This window comes from Procambarus clarkii, chromosome 1 (genome assembly GCF_040958095.1).
Source record: "Procambarus clarkii isolate CNS0578487 chromosome 1, FALCON_Pclarkii_2.0, whole genome shotgun sequence".
Taxonomy (NCBI): domain Eukaryota; kingdom Metazoa; phylum Arthropoda; class Malacostraca; order Decapoda; family Cambaridae; genus Procambarus; species Procambarus clarkii.
This window is the reverse complement of record NC_091150.1, coordinates 36444712-36464655: the sequence shown is the minus strand read 5'-3', so window position 1 is coordinate 36464655 and position 19944 is coordinate 36444712. Positions and strand designations below refer to the sequence as shown.

At 43.3% G+C, this 19944-nt stretch overlaps 1 protein-coding gene across 1 annotated transcript in view; it reads right to left on the bottom strand.

Moving 5' to 3' along the window:
* Window positions 1-1166: 1166 nt before the first annotated feature.
* The window catches only part of LOC138363029 (uncharacterized), a 26854-nt gene continuing 8076 nt past the window's right edge, over window positions 1167-19944 (bottom strand). The window contains exons 2-5 of the mRNA XM_069321803.1: window positions 17024-17083; window positions 10382-10576; window positions 2974-3804; window positions 1167-2933 (exon numbers count right to left, since the gene is read on the bottom strand). Coding sequence (XP_069177904.1) covers window positions 1167-2933; window positions 2974-3804; window positions 10382-10576; window positions 17024-17083 — 2853 coding nt within the window. The remainder of the gene's footprint in view (window positions 2934-2973; window positions 3805-10381; window positions 10577-17023; window positions 17084-19944) is intronic.

Sequence of the window (19944 nt, the reverse complement as noted above, 5' to 3'; positions counted from 1 at the left end):
TCTCAACTGGCAACACTGCATCCAAGGTGATATTTCTGAACTTTAATTCTCTGACACACTGAAATATTGCCAGAAACCCCTGGTCTGGCAACCCTGAGCCGAGCAATATGTCACACGTTATCATGGATTCACGGGCTTATGGGGTGCCTCTCTTGACTTGGCACCGCTGCACCAGGTTATGGTGTCTGTGTGTGTGTTGGCGTGACACTATTGCTTGAGAATACGAGCTCTCCTAATCTGGCAGTACTGTAAGTTATGGTGAGAGATGGAACTTGGTAAGTGCTATCACTCTTGCTAGAGTTGCAAAGAGACATTTCCCCCCATATTTCCCCCCCCTGGCATCTTTCATGGGGAATTATGATATGTCATTTAGTTATTATTCGCTAAAATTAGGGTTTCTTTCACTGTCAGGACTTGGCAACACTCGAGGAGCTTATACGGGGTGTCGTTTTAACTTGGCAAAAGTTAGAGGGCTTATGGGGGTATATCTGCCGAGTTAGCAAAGGCGGAGGTGATATCGTCGGCAGTGATATCGTTGGCAGTGATATCTCTCTCTCTCTCTCTCTCTCTCTCTCTCTCTCTCTCTCTGTCTCTCTCTCTCTCTCTCTCTCTTTGCTTGGGAACACTGCACACTCCGCTCTAGGAGGGAAAAAAAGATAGACTTTTGAAAGTGGTCATTTATCTTGGTGGGGATTTTGGCAACACTGTTTTGGATATCTTTTGTTTAAGCTTTGGTGTTTTTGTTGGGGCTGTTGTGGTTGGTGTTTTTTTTTTTTTTTGCACAATTGACTTTGTCGCTGTTTGATAATTTTTTTTCTTGGAACTGCTGTTTTTTTCGGGTTAATACTAATTAATTTATTTGTCTGGACTGCTGTATCTTTTTGTTCCTGTAAAAAAAAAGTACAAAAAAAGTTTGTACCCTTTTTTTTTTTTGCTGGAGCTCCTATCATTGTTTTTCTTGTTGCTATTTTTGCTCGTTGTTTGTTAGTTATTTTGTGATGTTATTGATATGTTATGTTCTTATGTTGAAGATTTATGTGGTGTCCGTTCTTTTGTTATATCTGGCGACGTTATTGCTTTTGTTATATCTGGCGCCGTTACTGTTTTGTTATATGTCTGGCGACGTTATTGCTTTTGTTATATGTCTGGCGACGTTATTGCTTTTGTTATATGTCTGGCGACGTTATTGCTTTTGTTATATCTGGCGACGTTACTGTTTTTGTTATATCTGGCGACGTTACTGCTTTTGTTATATCTGGCGACGTTACTACTTTTGTTATATCTGGCGCCGTTATTGCTTTTGTTATATCTGGCGACGTTACTGTTTTTGTTATATCTGGCGACGTTACTGCTTTTGTTATATCTGGCGACGTTACTGCTTTTGTTATATCTGGCGACGTTACTGCTTTTGTTATATCTGGCGACGTTACTACTTTTGTTATATCTGGCGACGTTACTACTTTTGTTATATCTGGCGCCGTTATTGCTTTTGTTATATCTGGCGACGTTACTGCTTTTGTTATATCTGGCGACGTTACTGCTTTTGTTATATCTGGCGACGTTACTGCTTTTGTTATATCTGGCGACGTTATTGCTTTTGTTATATCTGGCGACGTTATTGCTTTTGTTATATCTGGCGACGTTACTGCTTTTGTTATATCTGGCGCCGTTATTGCTTTTGTTATATCTGGCGACGTTACTGTTTTTGTTATATCTGGCGACGTTACTGCTTTTGTTATATCTGGCGACGTTACTGCTTTTGTTATATCTGGCGACGTTACTGCTTTTGTTATATCTGGCGACGTTACTACTTTTGTTATATCTGGCGACGTTACTACTTTTGTTATATCTGGCGCCGTTATTGCTTTTGTTATATCTGGCGCCGTTATTGCTTTTGTTATATCTGGCGACGTTACTGTTTTTGTTATATCTGGCGACGTTACTGCTTTTGTTATATCTGGCGACGTTACTGCTTTTGTTATATCTGGCGACGTTACTGCTTTTGTTATATCTGGCGACGTTACTGTTTTTGTTATATCTGGCGACGTTACTGCTTTTGTTATATCTGGCGCCGTTATTGCTTTTGTTATATCTGGCGACGTTACTGTTTTTGTTATATCTGGCGTCGTTACTGCTTTTGTTATATCTGGCGACGTTACTGCTTTTGTTATATCTGGCGACGTTACTGCTTTTGTTATATCTGGCGACGTTATTGCTTTTGTTATATCTGGCGACGTTATTGCTTTTGTTATATCTGGCGACGTTACTGCTTTTGTTATACCTAGCGACGTTAGTGCTTTTGTTATATCTGGCGACGTTACTGCTTTTGTTATATCTGGCGACGTTACTGTTTTTGTTATATCTGGCGACGTTACTGCTTTTGTTATATGTCTGGCGACGTTACTGCTTTTGTTATATCTGGCGACGTTACTGTTTTTGTTATATCTGGCGACGTTACTGCTTTTGTTATATCTGGCGACGTTACTGCTTTTGTTATATCTGGCGACGTTACTGCTTTTGTTATATCTGGCGACGTTACTGCTTTTGTTATATCTGGCGACGTTACTACTTTTGTTATATCTGGCGTCGTTACTACTTTTGTTATATCTGGCGACGTTACTGCTTTTGTTATATCTGGCGACGTTACTGTTTTTGTTATATCTGGCGACGTTACTGCTTTTGTTATATCTAGCGACGTTAGTGCTTTTGTTATATCTGGCGACGTTACTACTTTTGTTATATCTAACGACGTTACTGCTTTTGTTATATCTGGCGACGTTAGTGCTTTTGTTATATCTAGCGACGTTAGTGCTTTTGTTATATCTGGCGACGTTACTGCTTTTGTTATATCTGGCGACGTTACTGCTTTTGTTATATCTGGCGACGTTACTGCTTTTGTTATATCTGGCGACGTTACTGCTTTTGTTATATGTCTGGCGACGTTACTGCTTTTGTTATATCTGGCGACGTTACTGTTTTTGTTATATCTGGCGACGTTACTGCTTTTGTTATATCTGGCGACGTTACTGCTTTTGTTATATCTGGCGACGTTACTGCTTTTGTTATATCTGGCGACGTTACTGCTTTTGTTATATCTGGCGACGTTACTACTTTTGTTATATCTGGCGACGTTACTACTTTTGTTATATCTGGCGACGTTACTGCATTTGTTATATCTGGCGACGTTACTGTTTTTGTTATATCTGGCGACGTTAGTGCTTTTGTTATATCTAGCGACGTTACTGCTTTTGTTATATCTGGCGACGTTACTGCTTTTGTTATATCTGGCGACGTTACTGCTTTTGTTATATCTGGCGACGTTACTGCTTTTGTTATATCTGGCGACGTTAGTGCTTTTGTTATATCTAGCGACGTTACTGCTTTTGTTATATCTGGCGACGTTACTGCTTTTGTTATATCTGGCGACGTTACTGCTTTTGTTATATCTGGCGACGTTACTGCTTTTGTTATATCTGGCGACGTTACTGCTTTTGTTATATCTGGCGACGTTAGTGCTTTTGTTATATCTAACGACGTTAGTGCTTTTGTTATATCTGGCGACGTTATTGCTTTTGTTATATCTGGCGACGTTACTGCTTTTGTTATATCTGGCGACGTTACTGCTTTTGTTATGTCTGGCGACGTTAGTGCTTTTGTTATATCTAACGACGTTACTGCTTTTGTTATATCTGGCGACGTTAGTGCTTTTGTTATATCTAACGACGTTACTACTTTTGTTATATCTGGCGACGTTATTACTTTTGTTGAAGAACTCGCTTGCGTATAATTCAATATTATTGTTTCCTGTATAATTTCATATAATTGTATCTACCATAATACAAATCTTAGGTGTCTGGTAGCTGAGTGGACAGCGCGCGGGACTCCTGTGGCCCGGCGTCGATTCCCAGCGCCGGCAGAGACAAATGGGCAGAGTTTCTTTCACCTTGATGCCTCCTGTTACCTAGCAGTAAATAGGTACCTGGGAGCTAGACAGCAGTCATGGGCTACTTCCTGGGAGTGTGTGTATGTGTGTGTGTGTGTGTGTGTACTCACCTAGTTTTGCTTGCGGGGGTTGAGCTCTGGCTCTTTGGTCCCGCCTCTCAACTGTCAATGAACAGATGTACAGGTTCCTGAGCCTATTGGGCTCTATCATATCTACACTTGAAACTGTGTATGGAGTCAGCCTCCACCACATCACTTCCTAATGCATTCCATTTGTCAACCACTCTGACACTAAAAAAGTTCTTTCTAATATCTCTGTGGCTCATTTGGGTACTCAGTTTCCACCTGTGTTCCCTAGTGCGTGTTCCCCTTGTGTTAAACAGCCTGTCTTTATCAACCCTGTCGATTCCTTTGAGGATCTTGAATGTGGTGATCATGTACCCCCTAACTCTTCTGTCTTCCAACGAAGTGAGGTTTAATTCCCGTAGTCTCTCCTCGTAGCTCATAGCTACGAGGAGTGTGTGTGTGTGTGTGTGTGTGTGTGTGTGTGTGTGTGTGTGTGTGTGTGTGTGCGGGAGAAAAAATATTAGTTAGTTAGTAGTCAGTAACAGTTGATTGATTGGCAGTTGAGAGGCGGGACCAAAGAGCCAGAGCCAAACCCCCGCAAGCACAACTAGGTGAATACAAACATTTACGATCCATACGATTAATATTAATTAATTAATACGATTAATTAATATACGATTAATAGATGATTATACATAATCTTAATAAACATTAATAAAAAAGAATAAATGGCAATCCACGGGTATACATAGGTGCAATACACGAGTATACATAGAGGCAATACACGAGTATACATAGGGGCAATACACGAGTATATATAGGGGCAATACACGAGTATACATAGGGGCAATACACGAATATACATTGGGAAAATCCATGAGTATACATAGGGGCAAGACACGAGTATACATAGGAACAATCCACAAGAATACATAGGGGCAATACACGAGAATACATAGGGACAATCATTCGTACAACACAACATTGGCTCCTTTACATTCATGTATCATTGTGGAGAGCCTTACCCGCATACACGGGTATACATAACATTGGCAGCAATCCACGAGGATACATAGCCATACACAAGGAGGAGGGGGGTGGGGGGCCCTCATACACAGCCATACACGGGTACATGTAACCTAATACACTTGCCATACAGACCGGTGTATGAAAGGGAAAGGTCTGCCAACACATCTTTAATGTGATAGACAACTGGTAGGACTTTGTCTTAGTCTCTCTCTCTCTCTCTCTCTCTCTCTCTCTCTCTCTCTCTCTCTCTCTCTCTCTCTCTCTCTCTCTCTCTCTCTCTCTCTCTCTCTCTCTCCTCTCTCTCTCTCTCTCTCTCTCTCTCTCTCTCTCTCTCTCTCTCTCTCTCTCTCTCTCTCTCTCTCTCTCTCTCTCTCTCTCTCTCTCTTTGCTCTTACTCTCGTTCGCCTTTTCCATAAATGCCTTAGATATTTTCTTCCATTTTTGTTTATTCATTAAGCTTTTGCCCATCATCCTTATTTCTCGTTTCTCAACCCACCTCCTTTCATTCTCCTCGTCTCTCTCTCTTCCTCCCCTCCCTTCTTTCTTAATTCTCCCTCTCCCTCTTTACCTTCATGGTTCCCTCTCCAGCCCCTTCCATCCTCTCCCTCTTGACCTGAATACCCCACACCCTCCTTCCCTACACTCTCCTCATCCCCCCCTCCCTCCCAACGAGCCTTTATGGGGCTAATCCCCCATCCTACCCCCTTCCCCCACTTATAGTCCTAATTTGCAAACCTGTACAGTTGAATTACGCCCAAGTCGCGTCTCCCAGGGGTGCTGGGGTCTGTGTAATGGTCTGGTGGAGAGAGAGAGAGAGAGAGAGAGAGAGAGAGAGAGAGAGAGAGAGAGAGAGAGAGAGCGGGAGCGGGAGGAGATACAGTACTGAGAGAGAATCAAAAGATAAAGGCAAATTTCCCCCGTGCCAACTTCAAAGTGAAACAAAATACTACCACTAATCACCCTGACTCGCCCGCTAAAAGCACAACAGGAAATGACCTATTTTGTCGCCATTTTGTCCTCCACCAGAGTAGGGAATTTAGAGGTCACTGAGGGGAGAATTGCCCCCCCTCTGGAAGTGGGTTTCCTACTCAGCAGTACTGCCTAATCGACCTGTTATAGCCGGCTCAAAGTGCCACCTACTTACTACTAGCTGTCAATGGGGAAAAAAATATATATTCGCGAAAAAAAAAATTCCACTAGTTAGCACCTGCGTCCTCTGTCATTGCCGGATAGTAAATAGAGTATTTTTTTCCCAGCTGTTTTTTGGTATTTATGTTTGGGCTCAGTGGAAGGACCTTGTTATTCGAGTTTACATGGTTCGCATTGTATTTTGGCTTTGAAAATCCCAACAGGTTGAATAATAGATGAATAGATACAGGCTGTTGACATCTATTCATGCAAGAATATATTACCTTCCCTATATATATATACATGTTTGAATTAGTGTAATTATTTAAATTTCATGTTAAAATCCAATAATATTTTTCATTTATTTTGTCATTTTATCTTGTTTTAAATATCTATCTATCTATCTATCTATCTATCTATCTATCTATCTATCTATCTATCTATCTATCTATCTATCTATCTATACACATACAATCCAATGATTGTATAATTATATACAATCATTATATACATGCTTGTATATAATTATATATGATTGTCGACAAATTAACTATTAGAAAGCAATAATATTAATGTTATTAAGAATTCTAAATGATCAAAATATACTTAAGACTAATGGGGACCAATTCTGGCACGGTGGACCAATTAACGTTTTAATTGGTATAAGCGGCCCTACCTTGTGGACCTCTGGACCTGATGACAAGTGAGGTGGAGAGAAGTGAGGGGAAGATGGGAGGGGGGGCTGAAGAGGAGATGGGATAGAAGTGAGAGGGATAGGGCTAGGTGGAGAGGCAGGGATAAGGGGAAGAGCCGTGTGAAAGAGGAGTCTTCCTCTTCCCTCTTGGGAGGCTGGGAGGATGTTGAACAACCGTGGGAACCTCTGATGTCTATACAGTGTTCTCTGTGCCTGTGGCACCTTTGCTCTTCACTGGTTCTATTCTGCATTTTCGTCTTGAGAGAGTATGTCTCTCCTACATTACACCCCCCTCTTCTTTAGCTTCACCCCTTTCTCTGTCTCTTTCTCCTCCATTTTTACACTCATCTCCTTCCCTCCTAGTTTCCTTACCCTCCCCCCCTCTCCCTCTCCCTCTCCCGCCCCCCCATATCCCTCTCCAATCTCGAACAGAAAAACATTTTCATTTATATATAATGAAGCGGTACATGGCTTCCCCTCTCCCTCTTCCCTCACACCTCATGCCACCTCTTCCCTTGTGAGAGAACTGTCTCTCAGCTCCCCCCCCCTGACTTCCAGAAGCATCTTGCAGCAGCCAGCACCTGCATGTGCACTCATGTATGGGAACTAATCCTGTGCACCTCCCTCCCCCCAGTGCACAGCACCCCTTCCCCCACAGTGCTCAGGGCCCCCCACAGTGCTCAGGCCCCCTACAATGAACAGGCCCCCCCCCACACAGTGCTCAGGCCCCCTACAATGAACAGGCCCCCCCCCCCACACAGTGCTCAGGCCCCCTTACAGTGAACATGACCAAGTGCTCAAGGTCTATCTTATTACTGGACTAAAACCTAGCTTGATTGGTCTCTAATGAGAGCTCATTATGTGTGCATCATTAAGCGACCCCCCATCTCCCCCACTATTGCAACGCGGGTCGTGGCGGGTGTATATAGGCAGTAGAGAGACCGAAGAGGCACAGAATTGCGGGTGTATATAGGCAGTAGAGAGACAGAAGAGGCACAGAATTGCCATTGCAGATGCAAGCGGCCGCCAGTGGCTACTGCGCCGAGGTTCACTGGTTGTAAGGCGCTTCTGGATCGACCATTACCCTGGGAGATCAAGAGGTCAGGTCACCCGCGAAGGTCAACTCGGGGTAGCGGTGACGTGGATATGATGTTGTCAAGGCAACATGACTACAGATGAGCCTATAGGTTTAAGAAGCTGCCAAATAGTCAATCGCCAAATTGGTTAATTTCAGAAGTAAGGGTTGGACGCCAGCTAGCGTTTGTAAATGTGTGTTTGTGTGTGTGTGTGTGTGTGTGTGTGTGTGTGTGTGTGTGTGTGTGTGTGTGTGTGTGTGTGTGTGTGTGTGTGTGTGTGTGTGTGTGTGTTTGTGTGTGTGTGTACTCACCTAGTCGTACTCACCTAGTTGTGTTTGCGGAGGTTGAGCTCTGGCTCTTTGGTCCCGCCTCTCAACCGTCAATCAACAGGTGTACAGATTCCAGAGCCTATCGGGCTCAGGAATCTGTATCATATCTACACTTGAAACTGTGTATGGAGTCAGCCTCCACCACATCTCTTCCTAATGCATTCCATTTGTCCACCACTCTGACACTAAAAAAGTTCTTTCTAATATCTCTGTGGCTCATTTGGGCACTCAGTTTCCACCTGTGTCCCCTTGTACGTGTTCCACCTTGTGTTAAATAGACTGTCTTTATCTACCCTATCAATTCCCTTCAGAATCTTGAATGTGGTGATCATGTCCCCCCTAACTCTTCTGTCTTCCAGCGAAGTGAGGTTTAATTCCCGTAGTCTCTCCTCGTAGCTCAAACCTCTCAGCTCGGGTACTAGTCTGGTGGCAAACCTTTGAACCTTTTCCAGTTTAGTCTTATCCTTGACTAGATATGGACTCCATGCTGGGGCTGCATACTCCAGGATTGGCCTGACATATGTGGTATACAAAGTTCTGAATGATTCTTTACACAAGTTTCTGAATGCCGTTCGTATGTTGGCCAGCCTGGCATATGCCGCTGATGTTATCCGCTTGATATGTGCTGCAGGAGACAGGTCTGGCGTGATATCAATCCCCAAGTCTTTTTCCTTCTCTGACTCCTGAAGAATTTCCTCTCCCAGATGATACCTTGTATCTGGCCTCCTGCTCCCTACACCTATCTTCATTACATTACATTTGGTTGGGTTAAACTCTAACAACCATTTGTTCGACCATTCCTTCAGCTTGTCTAGGTCTTCTTGAAGCCTCAAACAGTCCTCTTCTGTTTTAATCCTTCTCATAATTTTAGCATCGTCTGCAAACATTGAGAGAAATGAATTGATACCCTCTGGGAGATCATTTACATATATCAGAAACAAGATAGGACCGAGTACAGAGCCCTGTGGGACTCCACTGGTGACTTCACGCCAATCGGAGGTCTCACCCCTCACCGTGTGTGTGTGTGTGTGTGTGTGTGTGTGTGTGTGTGTGTGTGTGTGTGTGTGTGTGTGTGTGTGTGTGTGTGTGTGTGTGTGTGTGTGTGTGTGTGTGTGTGTATGTGTGTGCTGCACGCTACACCAACCCATCAGTCCCATAAACATGTCTGCCTGCACGCTGCCACTTGCGTGCAGGCAACATAGAGACCGCGAGCAGGCATTGTAGAGAGAACCAACGGCACTTCTACGAGAGTAACGATTGTGCAGACCTCCACCCGTTTAGTCCCGTGTGAGTGTGTGAGGGCCTCAAGGTGTGAGTATGTGAGTGCCTCAAGGAGTGAGTGCGTGAGACCGCCATTGCTCTAAGTACTATCCTCTGATTGATTATTGTTATTGTGTACCTTGGTATCGACCAGTACAGCCAACCAGAGATGTACTCACCTTGCAACTCTCTTACAACAGCTGGAAGGTGATGAGTTTAACGACACACCAACGGTGAAATAACGGGGGTGAGAATAGCTTGAGCTACCTCATCCCTTTGTGTGTATTTTACCTCAATAAACTTATTTCAATTCAATTTCAACGGTGAAATAAATCAATATTGATCCGTGTGATCTCATGATTATATTCCACCTGTTGGAGAATGTGTATTTTACACACACACAGCACATTAAGATCAATGTTGTTATATTTAATGTTAGTGGGACAGGTCATTGTTCTTGCTGATTGTGCAATGCCCGAGTAATCAGAGGGAACTCCTCGTGTTTTCCTTGCAACCGGCAATGCTAGGAAAGGTATGTTTACGACTGGTTATCTAAGAAGAGTGTTAAGATAAGATTACCCACACGTGAACCACGTGGTTGATCAGTTGAGGGGCTCAATGCTGCAGTGTCAATGTCTGCACGACGCGATACTGGCTCTGACGACACCTGTCATAGAGTAATGTAAGCGCCTTAGGTATTAGTACGTAAATTATGTAAATAAACCTTCTTAAGTTTTACGAAAGTGTTTGCGTTAAACCCTTTAGAAATACTCCCATTAAACCCTCAGGATAGATATAGTTTTTAGTTCTAACACCATTATAAGCCTTCAGTCAAATAAATTTGACGAGGCTCCTACCAGGAGATCACTTAGGAGTGCCTTTCTTGCACACTTCTCCCCAAGAGCATAATGATCCTGCAACAGGTGAAGCCTGTCGACGAGGACGACCCCACAGCCGGGGTCCCACTCGACCAGTGCTCCCTGGATCTGGAGGCATTGCTCTCGAGTAAATAAGACATTGCTGAAGCAATCAGCCGGTGCGAAGTGGTGATGCTGCGTGTATGGGTAAAGATAAAAACAATTCCCTTACACTTTACCCTCATCTCCTCCCTTTGACCCCCCTTATGCCTATCCCCTTGTTCCCCCTCCCATCCCTTTGTTCCTTCCGTCATCCTCCCTCTCTTCCAACCCCCTTCCCCTCCACCCCCAGGAAGCAGCCCGTGACAGCTGACTAACACCCAGGTACCTATTTTACTGCTAGGTGACAGGGGCATAGGGTGAAAGAAACTCTGCCTATTGTTTCTCCCCGGCGCCCCGGGATTGAACCCGGGACCACAGGATCACAAGTCCAGCGTGCTGTCCGCTCGGCCAACCGGCTCCCTACACCTTCCCTACCTACACCCGGCTTCCCTGATGCCAATCCCGACCTACCCAACTTGGCCACATATCCAACAAGAGTATTGAGAGAAAATTGTGTGAAGCTAGCCCTAACCCTCTGGTCTCTCTAGCCCTAGTCAGATAAACACACACACACACACACACAGACAAGACATTTCCATTTATTAGATATAGAGATATATATACATACATATAAATATATAGATATACGTATATATATAAATACGAAAACTGCCTCATCAAACGAACAAATTTATTTACAATCAAGCGGAGGATTAGCAGGATTAAAAGGGACAAAGCGGATTAGTGTCTGGCAACAGTGTGAAGATGGGGTGGAGGGGGGGGCGGGGGTCCCTTATCAATAATAGGGAGGCGGGGAATAAAAGAGAAAGCACCCCTCGCCGTCTGCCTTTATTTGTCTCTCACACGCACCCAGAGAAATGATTTCATCTCGCGGGTCATCCCAGAGATGCTGAGGCTCCTCCTTGGAGTGGGACCTCCGGCGGGAGGACAGAGAGATGTCGAGGAGGAGAGGTCGAAGCCGAAGAAGGAAATACTTTATCTCAATCACTCTGATATCGTCGGAAGCTTCGAACTCGGGCCTGAGAAGTACAAAACTGTTGTCCTACCATCCTGGTCATGAGATGTTGTCACCTACACTGTTGTGGAGTGCCTCTTGTGGGGGGAAATATAGTTTGATTTGGGTATTTTTCTGATAGAACAGAAAATGATTTTTTCCTGTTTTATATATACTATTGATAATTGGTTGGTTGTGCACCCTAGCGCACCCTGGCGCTCACTGGCACACCCTAGTGCACCCTGGCACACCCTGGCACACCCTGGCACACCCTGGTACACCCTAGCACACCCTAGCACACCCTGACACACCCTGGCACACCCTGACACACCCTAGCACACCCTGGCACACCCTAGCACACCCTGGCACCCTTAGCATGTATACCTCCAGGAATCCCGCGTAATTAGCAAAAGGGTAGCAGGTGTGTACGAGGAGAGAACAGGTGTGTGTGTCACTGCTCGAGCACTACGGATCCTTAGCACAAGTGTGTAGTTGAGGGGAGGGCTGGAGAGGGGAGGGAGGGGAGTGGAAGAGGGAAGGGAAGGGAGGGGAGAGTAAAGCCTAAATATGAGATAGAGGGAAGGGGGGGGGCGGTAAGAAATGGGAGATAGGCTCCTGGAGACACATTTGGAAGGGGCAGTATGGGCCATGGAAGAGGAAGAGGGAGAGAGAGGAGGATAAATGGGAAAGTGAGGGGGGGTGCGAATGAGGGTGAAACGAGAGAATGATGACATATTGGAGAAGGAAAGAAAATAAGTAAACTCCCTCCTTTATCCCTCTCAATTCTCCTCCCTTCACCCCCCCCCCCTCTCTCTCTCTCTCTCTCTCTCTCTCTCTCTCTCTCTCTCTCTCTCTCTCCCCTTCCTCCCATTCACCTCGTCTACTGCTCGTCCTGGAACCCGTAAACAAAGATGGCCGCCCTCCTCCCCCAACAGTTCGTGTGTTCAAGCTGTCGTCTCCAAGAGGACAGCAAGGGACCCTCACCCCTGTGTCAAGGGCACTCAAGGCTCGCTCCAAGATGACTACATGCTGACACTGGTGTTATTATGATTATTGGTTAAGGCTTGGAGAGACACATGGGTGTGAGCGTGTGTGTGTGTGTTGTTACGTATTGCTATATATATATATATATATATATATATATATATATATATATATATATATATATATATATATATATATATATATATATATATATATATTTATACTTGTCATATACTTTGGCATATACTTTTATCCTTGTCTTATACTTTGGTTAGTGTCTGAGAGCCGGCCCTAGAGACAACTGGTCTGATAAGTCGTCCTTTATCTTGTCTTAGTAGATTTTATTTATCTGTGGCAGCTGCCTTATTATAATTATCTTAGTGTGCCATTATATTACTTGAGATATATGAGTATATATATTATTTGAAATATTATATATATTTCTAATTTTACATACATGTGTGTTTAGTTGTAACCTGGTGAAATTATTTAATTACTCTTGTATGGGGCGTAGTTATGAGGCACCCTGGTTTGACGTATTTAGATACAGGGTTTATTATCACCCTTTAGACAACGTAACTTCTTGTCCCTGTAAAATTGTCTATACAGTATACCTAGGTCATAAAAGTATTTGTGTGTACGTCTGATACCATACTACTTGTGTTAAGGAGGAATGTATATGTTTATCTCTCAGAATGTTTGGTAATACGTTTATTGTTTGTGATGTGTGTGTCTATGTATGTATTAACACGTTGTACTGAACGGGGTGAGAATAGCTTGAGCTACCTCAACCCTTTGTGTGTATTTTACCTCAATAAACTTATTTCAATTTCAATTTCTCTGTCCCTGTAAGTTCATCGAGTGATGCGTACAAGACGTAACAATGTGTGTTGCCTGGGCTTCGAGACCTTCCTCATCTAGTCCATTCCACTTATTTACGACTCTGAGAGTGAGAGTTTCCAATTATGTCCTCTTGTCCTACCATTCTTGAATTTGATCATTGCTTCTATGTTTACTTTGTCGGTTTCATGCATAGGGAAGATATGGACGATGTTAAGTATGCTGCCCCAGCATGGAACCCCTAACTAAACAAACACAAAACAAAAATATATAAAAACTCACGTTTTCAAAAAGTTTCACTCAGGAAATCTACATACAAACTGCCATCAGAAACACGACACTTAACCTACCATTGGTCTAACAATGCACAAAAGTATAATATACAATACAATTAATTAGTTTTTTTTATAGAAAATGAAGTTTTTTTTATTTCACAATAATAAAACTGACGAATGTGCCTCTCTTTTTTTGGTAGTCAGAGCTTGAGCACAGAACGAGTTGGTCTGAGCCGCTGTCATTGCCTCAGCGCTTGAACAGCTCTGCAGATTTGAATGAAACATGTACACTTGTTACTCCACAACATATAGGGAGCAGATGCCACCACATATACGACACCAAGACACACAAAATTAATAAGGAACAAATCCATTTTTCTTAATTTTCTCACTGGCAATTCCATACAATTTTCTCTCACGCTTCGCTATTCAGGTGCTTTGGAATATAACAAAATTACATTCAGGTGCAAGAGGAAGTTCCTATATATATATATATATATATATATATATATATATGTGTGTGGGGTCTCCAACAAATTTTGATTGTAACTTATTTGTGAATATTTTCTTGTTGGTATAGACCTTTTACATATTGTGGTTATAAGTCCACAATTATGCTATAGATTTTGTGCAAACTCTACATAGATTCTAGGACGCGGTAAACTATTATCGGTAAACAATAAATAGATTACGAACAGTAGACAGATTATGTCTTTGTGTGTGTGTCCGGTATACATGGAATTCAGCCAAAATTCCATGACTGATACATTTAATGAGATTAGAGGAGTCAATGTGGAGTTCCAGCTCTTGGGACCTGCCTGTGGCTACACTCGACGCTTTTATGATAGTATCCCCATGACAGCCCCACCTCCTCCTTACATAGAAATCAATTACGAAGCCAAAGGGTTCAGGGAGGACCCCAGAGGCTGTAGTCAGGCTCTTACGACCACCTAGTTATAGTGATGAAGTGTGGGTTACCGCAGCATGACTCATCTAGTCAATAATAAATAGCAAATAGACTACGACTATCAGTAGATAGACTGCGACTGGTGGTAGACAAACTAAGAATGTCGTTAGAGTAACTACGACTGTAGGTAGACAGGCAACGATTAGGTATGTTAACCAGATCACACACTAGAAAGTGAAGGGACGACGACGTTTCGGTCCGTCCTGGACCATTCTCAAGTCGATTGTGTATGATCGACTTGAGAATGGTCCAGGACGGACCGAAACGTCGTCGTCCCTTCACCTTCTAGTGTGTGGTCTGGTCAACATTCTTCAGCCACGTTAATGTGACTCATCGCCTGCAACGACTAGGTAGATAGACTTCGACTGTTGGTAGATAGAGAACGACTGTCTGTACAAATACTACGACTGTCGACAGATAGACTATGATAGTCTATCTGGTAGCCATTTAATGGTTACCAGATAGTAGCCATTTAATGACAGCAATAAGCTGTGAACACACATTACAGTTATCACCAAAGAACAGAGGAAAACAGACTAAATCGTTTAGAGTAAACAAACGGTAAACAGTGAAATTAAACGGGTACAGAATGAAGTGTGTGGGCCCACTCAGGCGTCAACAGGAGTCCAACAGGAGAAAGGTCATTTAGGGCCGAGCCTCTGCCTCTAAATAGCTATAATCTACTTGTGGGGTTCCGACCAATATTTAGCGATATTGTGGCCCTTGTGGCACTTCTAAGCCTTTATTTGGCTTTATTTTGGCATATATGGTGTGGTGTGATTGCTTTTGGCTTTAATTACCTCCTTTTTTTATTTTAGAACTGTTAATTCATGCTGTTTCGACTTTTTTTTATTCTCTGTGTCTCCTTCTCTCTATATCTCTCTGCTGTTCAATAATTTATATTTAACTCTCCTCGACAATTTTGTCTTTCCCCTCTTCCTCCTCCTCCTACTTTTCTTTACTCCGATTATCTTCTACTGTGACTTTAATTCCCTTTTCGCTGTTTTACATCATCATATTCCATCCCTACACTTGTTCTTTCTCATTCCTGCCTTAATCCACACTTACCCTCTCCCTTCCTATTTCCCTTCATTTCTTTTCCCTCCCTATATCGTGTCTCTACGTTCCTTAGGGTCATTTTTATTTAATTTCCTCCCTCTTTCTAATTCCTTTTTTTATTCACCTTTTCTCTCCCAGCATTTTTATCTTGTCTCCGGGCACCTCACATACGAAGGTAACTACTCCTATTTTTTGAGTGAGCATCGATTCATTTTGCTGCAGAAGAGCTATGCTAATGGTTTTTCTTAATAAAGTAATTCAATTAAGTTATCTGAAAAAAAAATTAGGAACAGAAGAAGAAAAGGGATATAGACAATGGCCTAGTAACTGAATCCCCTGAGTATATTACATAGAATTACATAGAGTAAAACCTGTCAAGGCTGGAGTTCTTGTAATCAGGCCCGATGATAGCACTCTCCTCGGTGCTCCTCTTGGGCCTAACGCTCAAGGAGAGATTCTTGGTAAGAAAATCTCAGACCATCTAAAGAGGACAGAAGATAGGATTGGTGACACTGATGCTAATGATCCTTTTATCTTCCCACCAGATGCCTTGTTTACCCTTCCAAGGCTAAACGTCTTTTTGGGGGGTATGCCCCATCTTATAACAAACTTATAACAGTTTGAAGAATATGACACCTTGCTGAAAACATTGTTAGAAAAAGTCGTCAACCTTTCTCTCAACAACTGTCAGTGGAAACAGGCCACTCTTCCAGTTAGACTCGGTGGCCTTGGTGTCCGCACTTCCTCCTAAATTTGCTGTTCCAGCCTTCCTATCTTCCTCCTCGGCATTGGATGACCTGCTCATGGAAATTCCACCAGATAATTTGGGTGACTCAGCAAGGGATACATGACCCTCATTACATGGAATGCAGCACAAAAATGGGATAACTTGGCAAACCGAGCACCCAGACCAACCATACTGAAAGCCAAGCAACAATCCAACTGGAACATCTCTCATTGTAGACAAAGAAGCCACAACTTTGCTGGAGGTAACAACAGAGCCCCAAGTGACCATGCCTGTCCCCTGCTCCCTATGCAGGGAATTTCCTTTTGGTAGTTCTTATGTCTGCAACAAGTTCACGTCTTGATCTGGATCAGCTCCGTATTGCAGTTGCTCTATGTCTTTCTGCTCCAATCCACACTGTGCATAGGTGTATTGGTGGTAAAGCAGATGCAGATGACTATGGGGGTTGCATGTCCTGTATTGCCAAAAATCAGGTTGGTACACAAGATACGATGAAGTCAATGACATCATCAAGAGGAGCCTTTCCTCTGCCCGGTGTCCAGCAAAGCGAGATTCAAAATATAATGTACCATAATTCTACTGGAGTTGCTGGTCGATTGGATGGAGTTACACTATGCCTATAGACAAATGGCAGCCAATTGGTGTGGGACTATACTTGTGTATCCACCTTGGCATCCACATTCATTACCCCTGTCCGTAGGTCAAGCAGGAGCTGCTGCCACACACGGAGAAAGAGATATAGCACACAAATATAGGAGAAACAGACCATCGAATCACCTATATGTCCTATAGGATCTGAGACCCTCGGTCCATGGGAAGAGAGTGCAAGAAGATTGCTCAAAGATCTGGGTTGCAAGCTCATCGAAACAACGAGAGACCCTGGAGCAGAGAGCTTCCTTTTCCAGCACCTGTGTGGCGATCAAGAGGTGAAAATGCCCACCTCAGTTAACATTTTCTCGTTTTTAAAACGTCATTTCTTTGTTTTCATCACATTTTCTATTATGTTTTGAAAACTCTTTTGAGAATTTGTAAAAACGATTATAAAAGAAAGCAGCTGAAGCATTGTGCAGTTCACTTGGTGTGATATTTATGTTCACTCTGCAAATATGAGAACTTCGTGACTGCTGGAAAATGACTAAAGCGGTACTAATCTACAAGAAAGGGGGGAAGACAGAAACGGATTAACTACAGATCCTTATCACCAACAAGTATCCCCTGCAAGTTACTAGAGAGACTGATCCGAAGGAGGCAAGTCGAACATTTAGAATATAAATATTTAGCAAAGGAAAATCCAGCTTGACAGGCTTGTTGAGGATCTACAATTAGATGACCAAAAGGTAATGTTAGAGAGAAGGATGGCAGATTGCAAATTTCTCGACTGCCAGAAAGCATGTGATATTGTCCTGCACAAGAGACTCCTCCTGAGATAGAGAAGCAGCCTGATGTATCAGGAAGAGTCCTAAGGTGGGTCAGAGAGTATCTCTCAGGAAGAAAGCAAAGGGTTACAGTGAGAGCAGAGACATCAGAGTGGAGAGAGGTTACGAGTAGAGTACCACAAGGGTCGGTTCTGGGGCCCATCCTGTTTCTAATATATGTCCACGACCTGCCAGAGGAAATTGACTCCTTCACACATATGTTTCCAGTCGATGCAAAACTGACGAGAAGAGTCAGGACAGAGATAGATTGTGATACATTGCAACCGGATTTGGACACACTCCAAAAGTGGTGTGAAAATGGCTGCTAGTATTTAATCCAACCAGATGCAAAGTTATGAGGTTTGGAACACTAGTACAAAAACCAGCACATCAGTATAGGATGAAGAAAAGACATTCTTTAATCAGAAAAGGAGAAAGACCTGGGAGTTGACATAACTCCTAATCTAATGCCAGAAGCCCACATTAGCCCATAAGTTAGCAATATAACAACAGCTGCATATGGCATACTGGCCAACATCCGTGTTTCCCTTAAAAACTTGGACAAAGAGGCTTTCCAGGCCTAATGTACATCAAAGGTTAGAATTAGTTTTGAATATGTATCCCAAGCCTGGAACCCTTGCATGAAAATGGACAAGGAAAAAAAACTAGAAAAGATCTAAAGACATGCATCTAGACTTGTTCCAGAGCCGAAGGGTTTGAGCCATGAAGCAACAGAGGACCGGACCACACTGAAGAAGAGAATAGATAGGGGGAGGGGGCATGATAACAATATATTAGACTGAAAGGAAATTGACAAACTAGAGAAAGTAGAATTGTTAAAAGATAGGAACAACAGAACGCAGGGTTATTGATGAAAACTAGATAGAAATCAGTTAGTTAGAAAGAACTTTTTTCAGCGTTAGAACTGTCAATAAGTGAAGTTGTGTTGACGGTGAAGTCCTTGACGCTCATTCACATCAAAACGTGTCATCTAAATCATCTAGGGTCGGAGCCTAGCTGGACAGGCAAGCACACCTGGGTTAGTGCATCTAGGTGAGCACACACACACACTGGCGCGGGCGGCTACACAGACACAATCATGTTGTCCGTCAGGCCCAACACAAAAGCAGATTTGAGCGTATCACATGACATGCTGGGGCGGTGAAAAGTTTGTTGGTGCTCTCTCTCTCTCTCTCTCTCTCTCTCTCTCTCTCTCTCTCTCTCTCTCTCTCTCTCTCTCTCTCTCTCTCTCTCTCTCTCTCTCTCTCTCTCTCTCTCTCTCTCTCTGTCTCTCTCTCTCTGTCTCTCTCTCTCTGTCTCTGTCTCTCTCTCTCTCTCTCTCTCTCTCTCTCTCTCTCTCTCTCTCTCTCTCTCTCTCTCTCTCTCTCTCTCTCTCTCTCTCTCTCTCTCCTCTACCTGCCCCTCTCTCTTCTTCCAGACCCCTCCCTTCTCTCTCCCTCTCCTGTCCTCCCCCCTCCTCAATAGTGCAGTACTAACACATTGCATAAGCCGGACACGAAAACTTGACACGAACGCTTTTCACGAGGAGAGAGAGAGAGAGAGAGAGAGGGGGTGGTAGGGAAGAGTGGTGGTAGAGGAAAGAGGGTGGTAATGATGATAGCAGGGGTTGTGGTAGCACTTATGATATGTCAGTAATTGTGGTAGTGGTTGAGTTGGTTGCGTCAGAACCATTACACGTGTAAAACTGCGTTTTGGGGCGAGTTAATATTTTTCACCTCTTTTGAAAGTGAAGAAGAACCTAAGTGGTGTAGAGAGCATTCATACAATAATCATTAAATGCATCCTTTGTGTCATATTTAATGCCACACACACGTATACCCATCTATACACACACATCTATATACACACACACACACACACACACACACACACACACACACACACACACACACACACACACACACACACACACACACACACACAATTACATACATATGTACGAGGTGATCCTCGACCCAAAGTTATTATTTTTATAGACCTCGTAGCACTTACCAGCACGTAAACTATTTAAAATAAATGCAGGCAAAAAGGCCGCCATGGTTGAGAAAAGATGTAGAGGTTTCGTTAGTGGACATGTATGGATTTCTAGCCCAAATTGCCATTTCTTATAGCTCCCATTCCATGACCTTTGCCGCCCCCC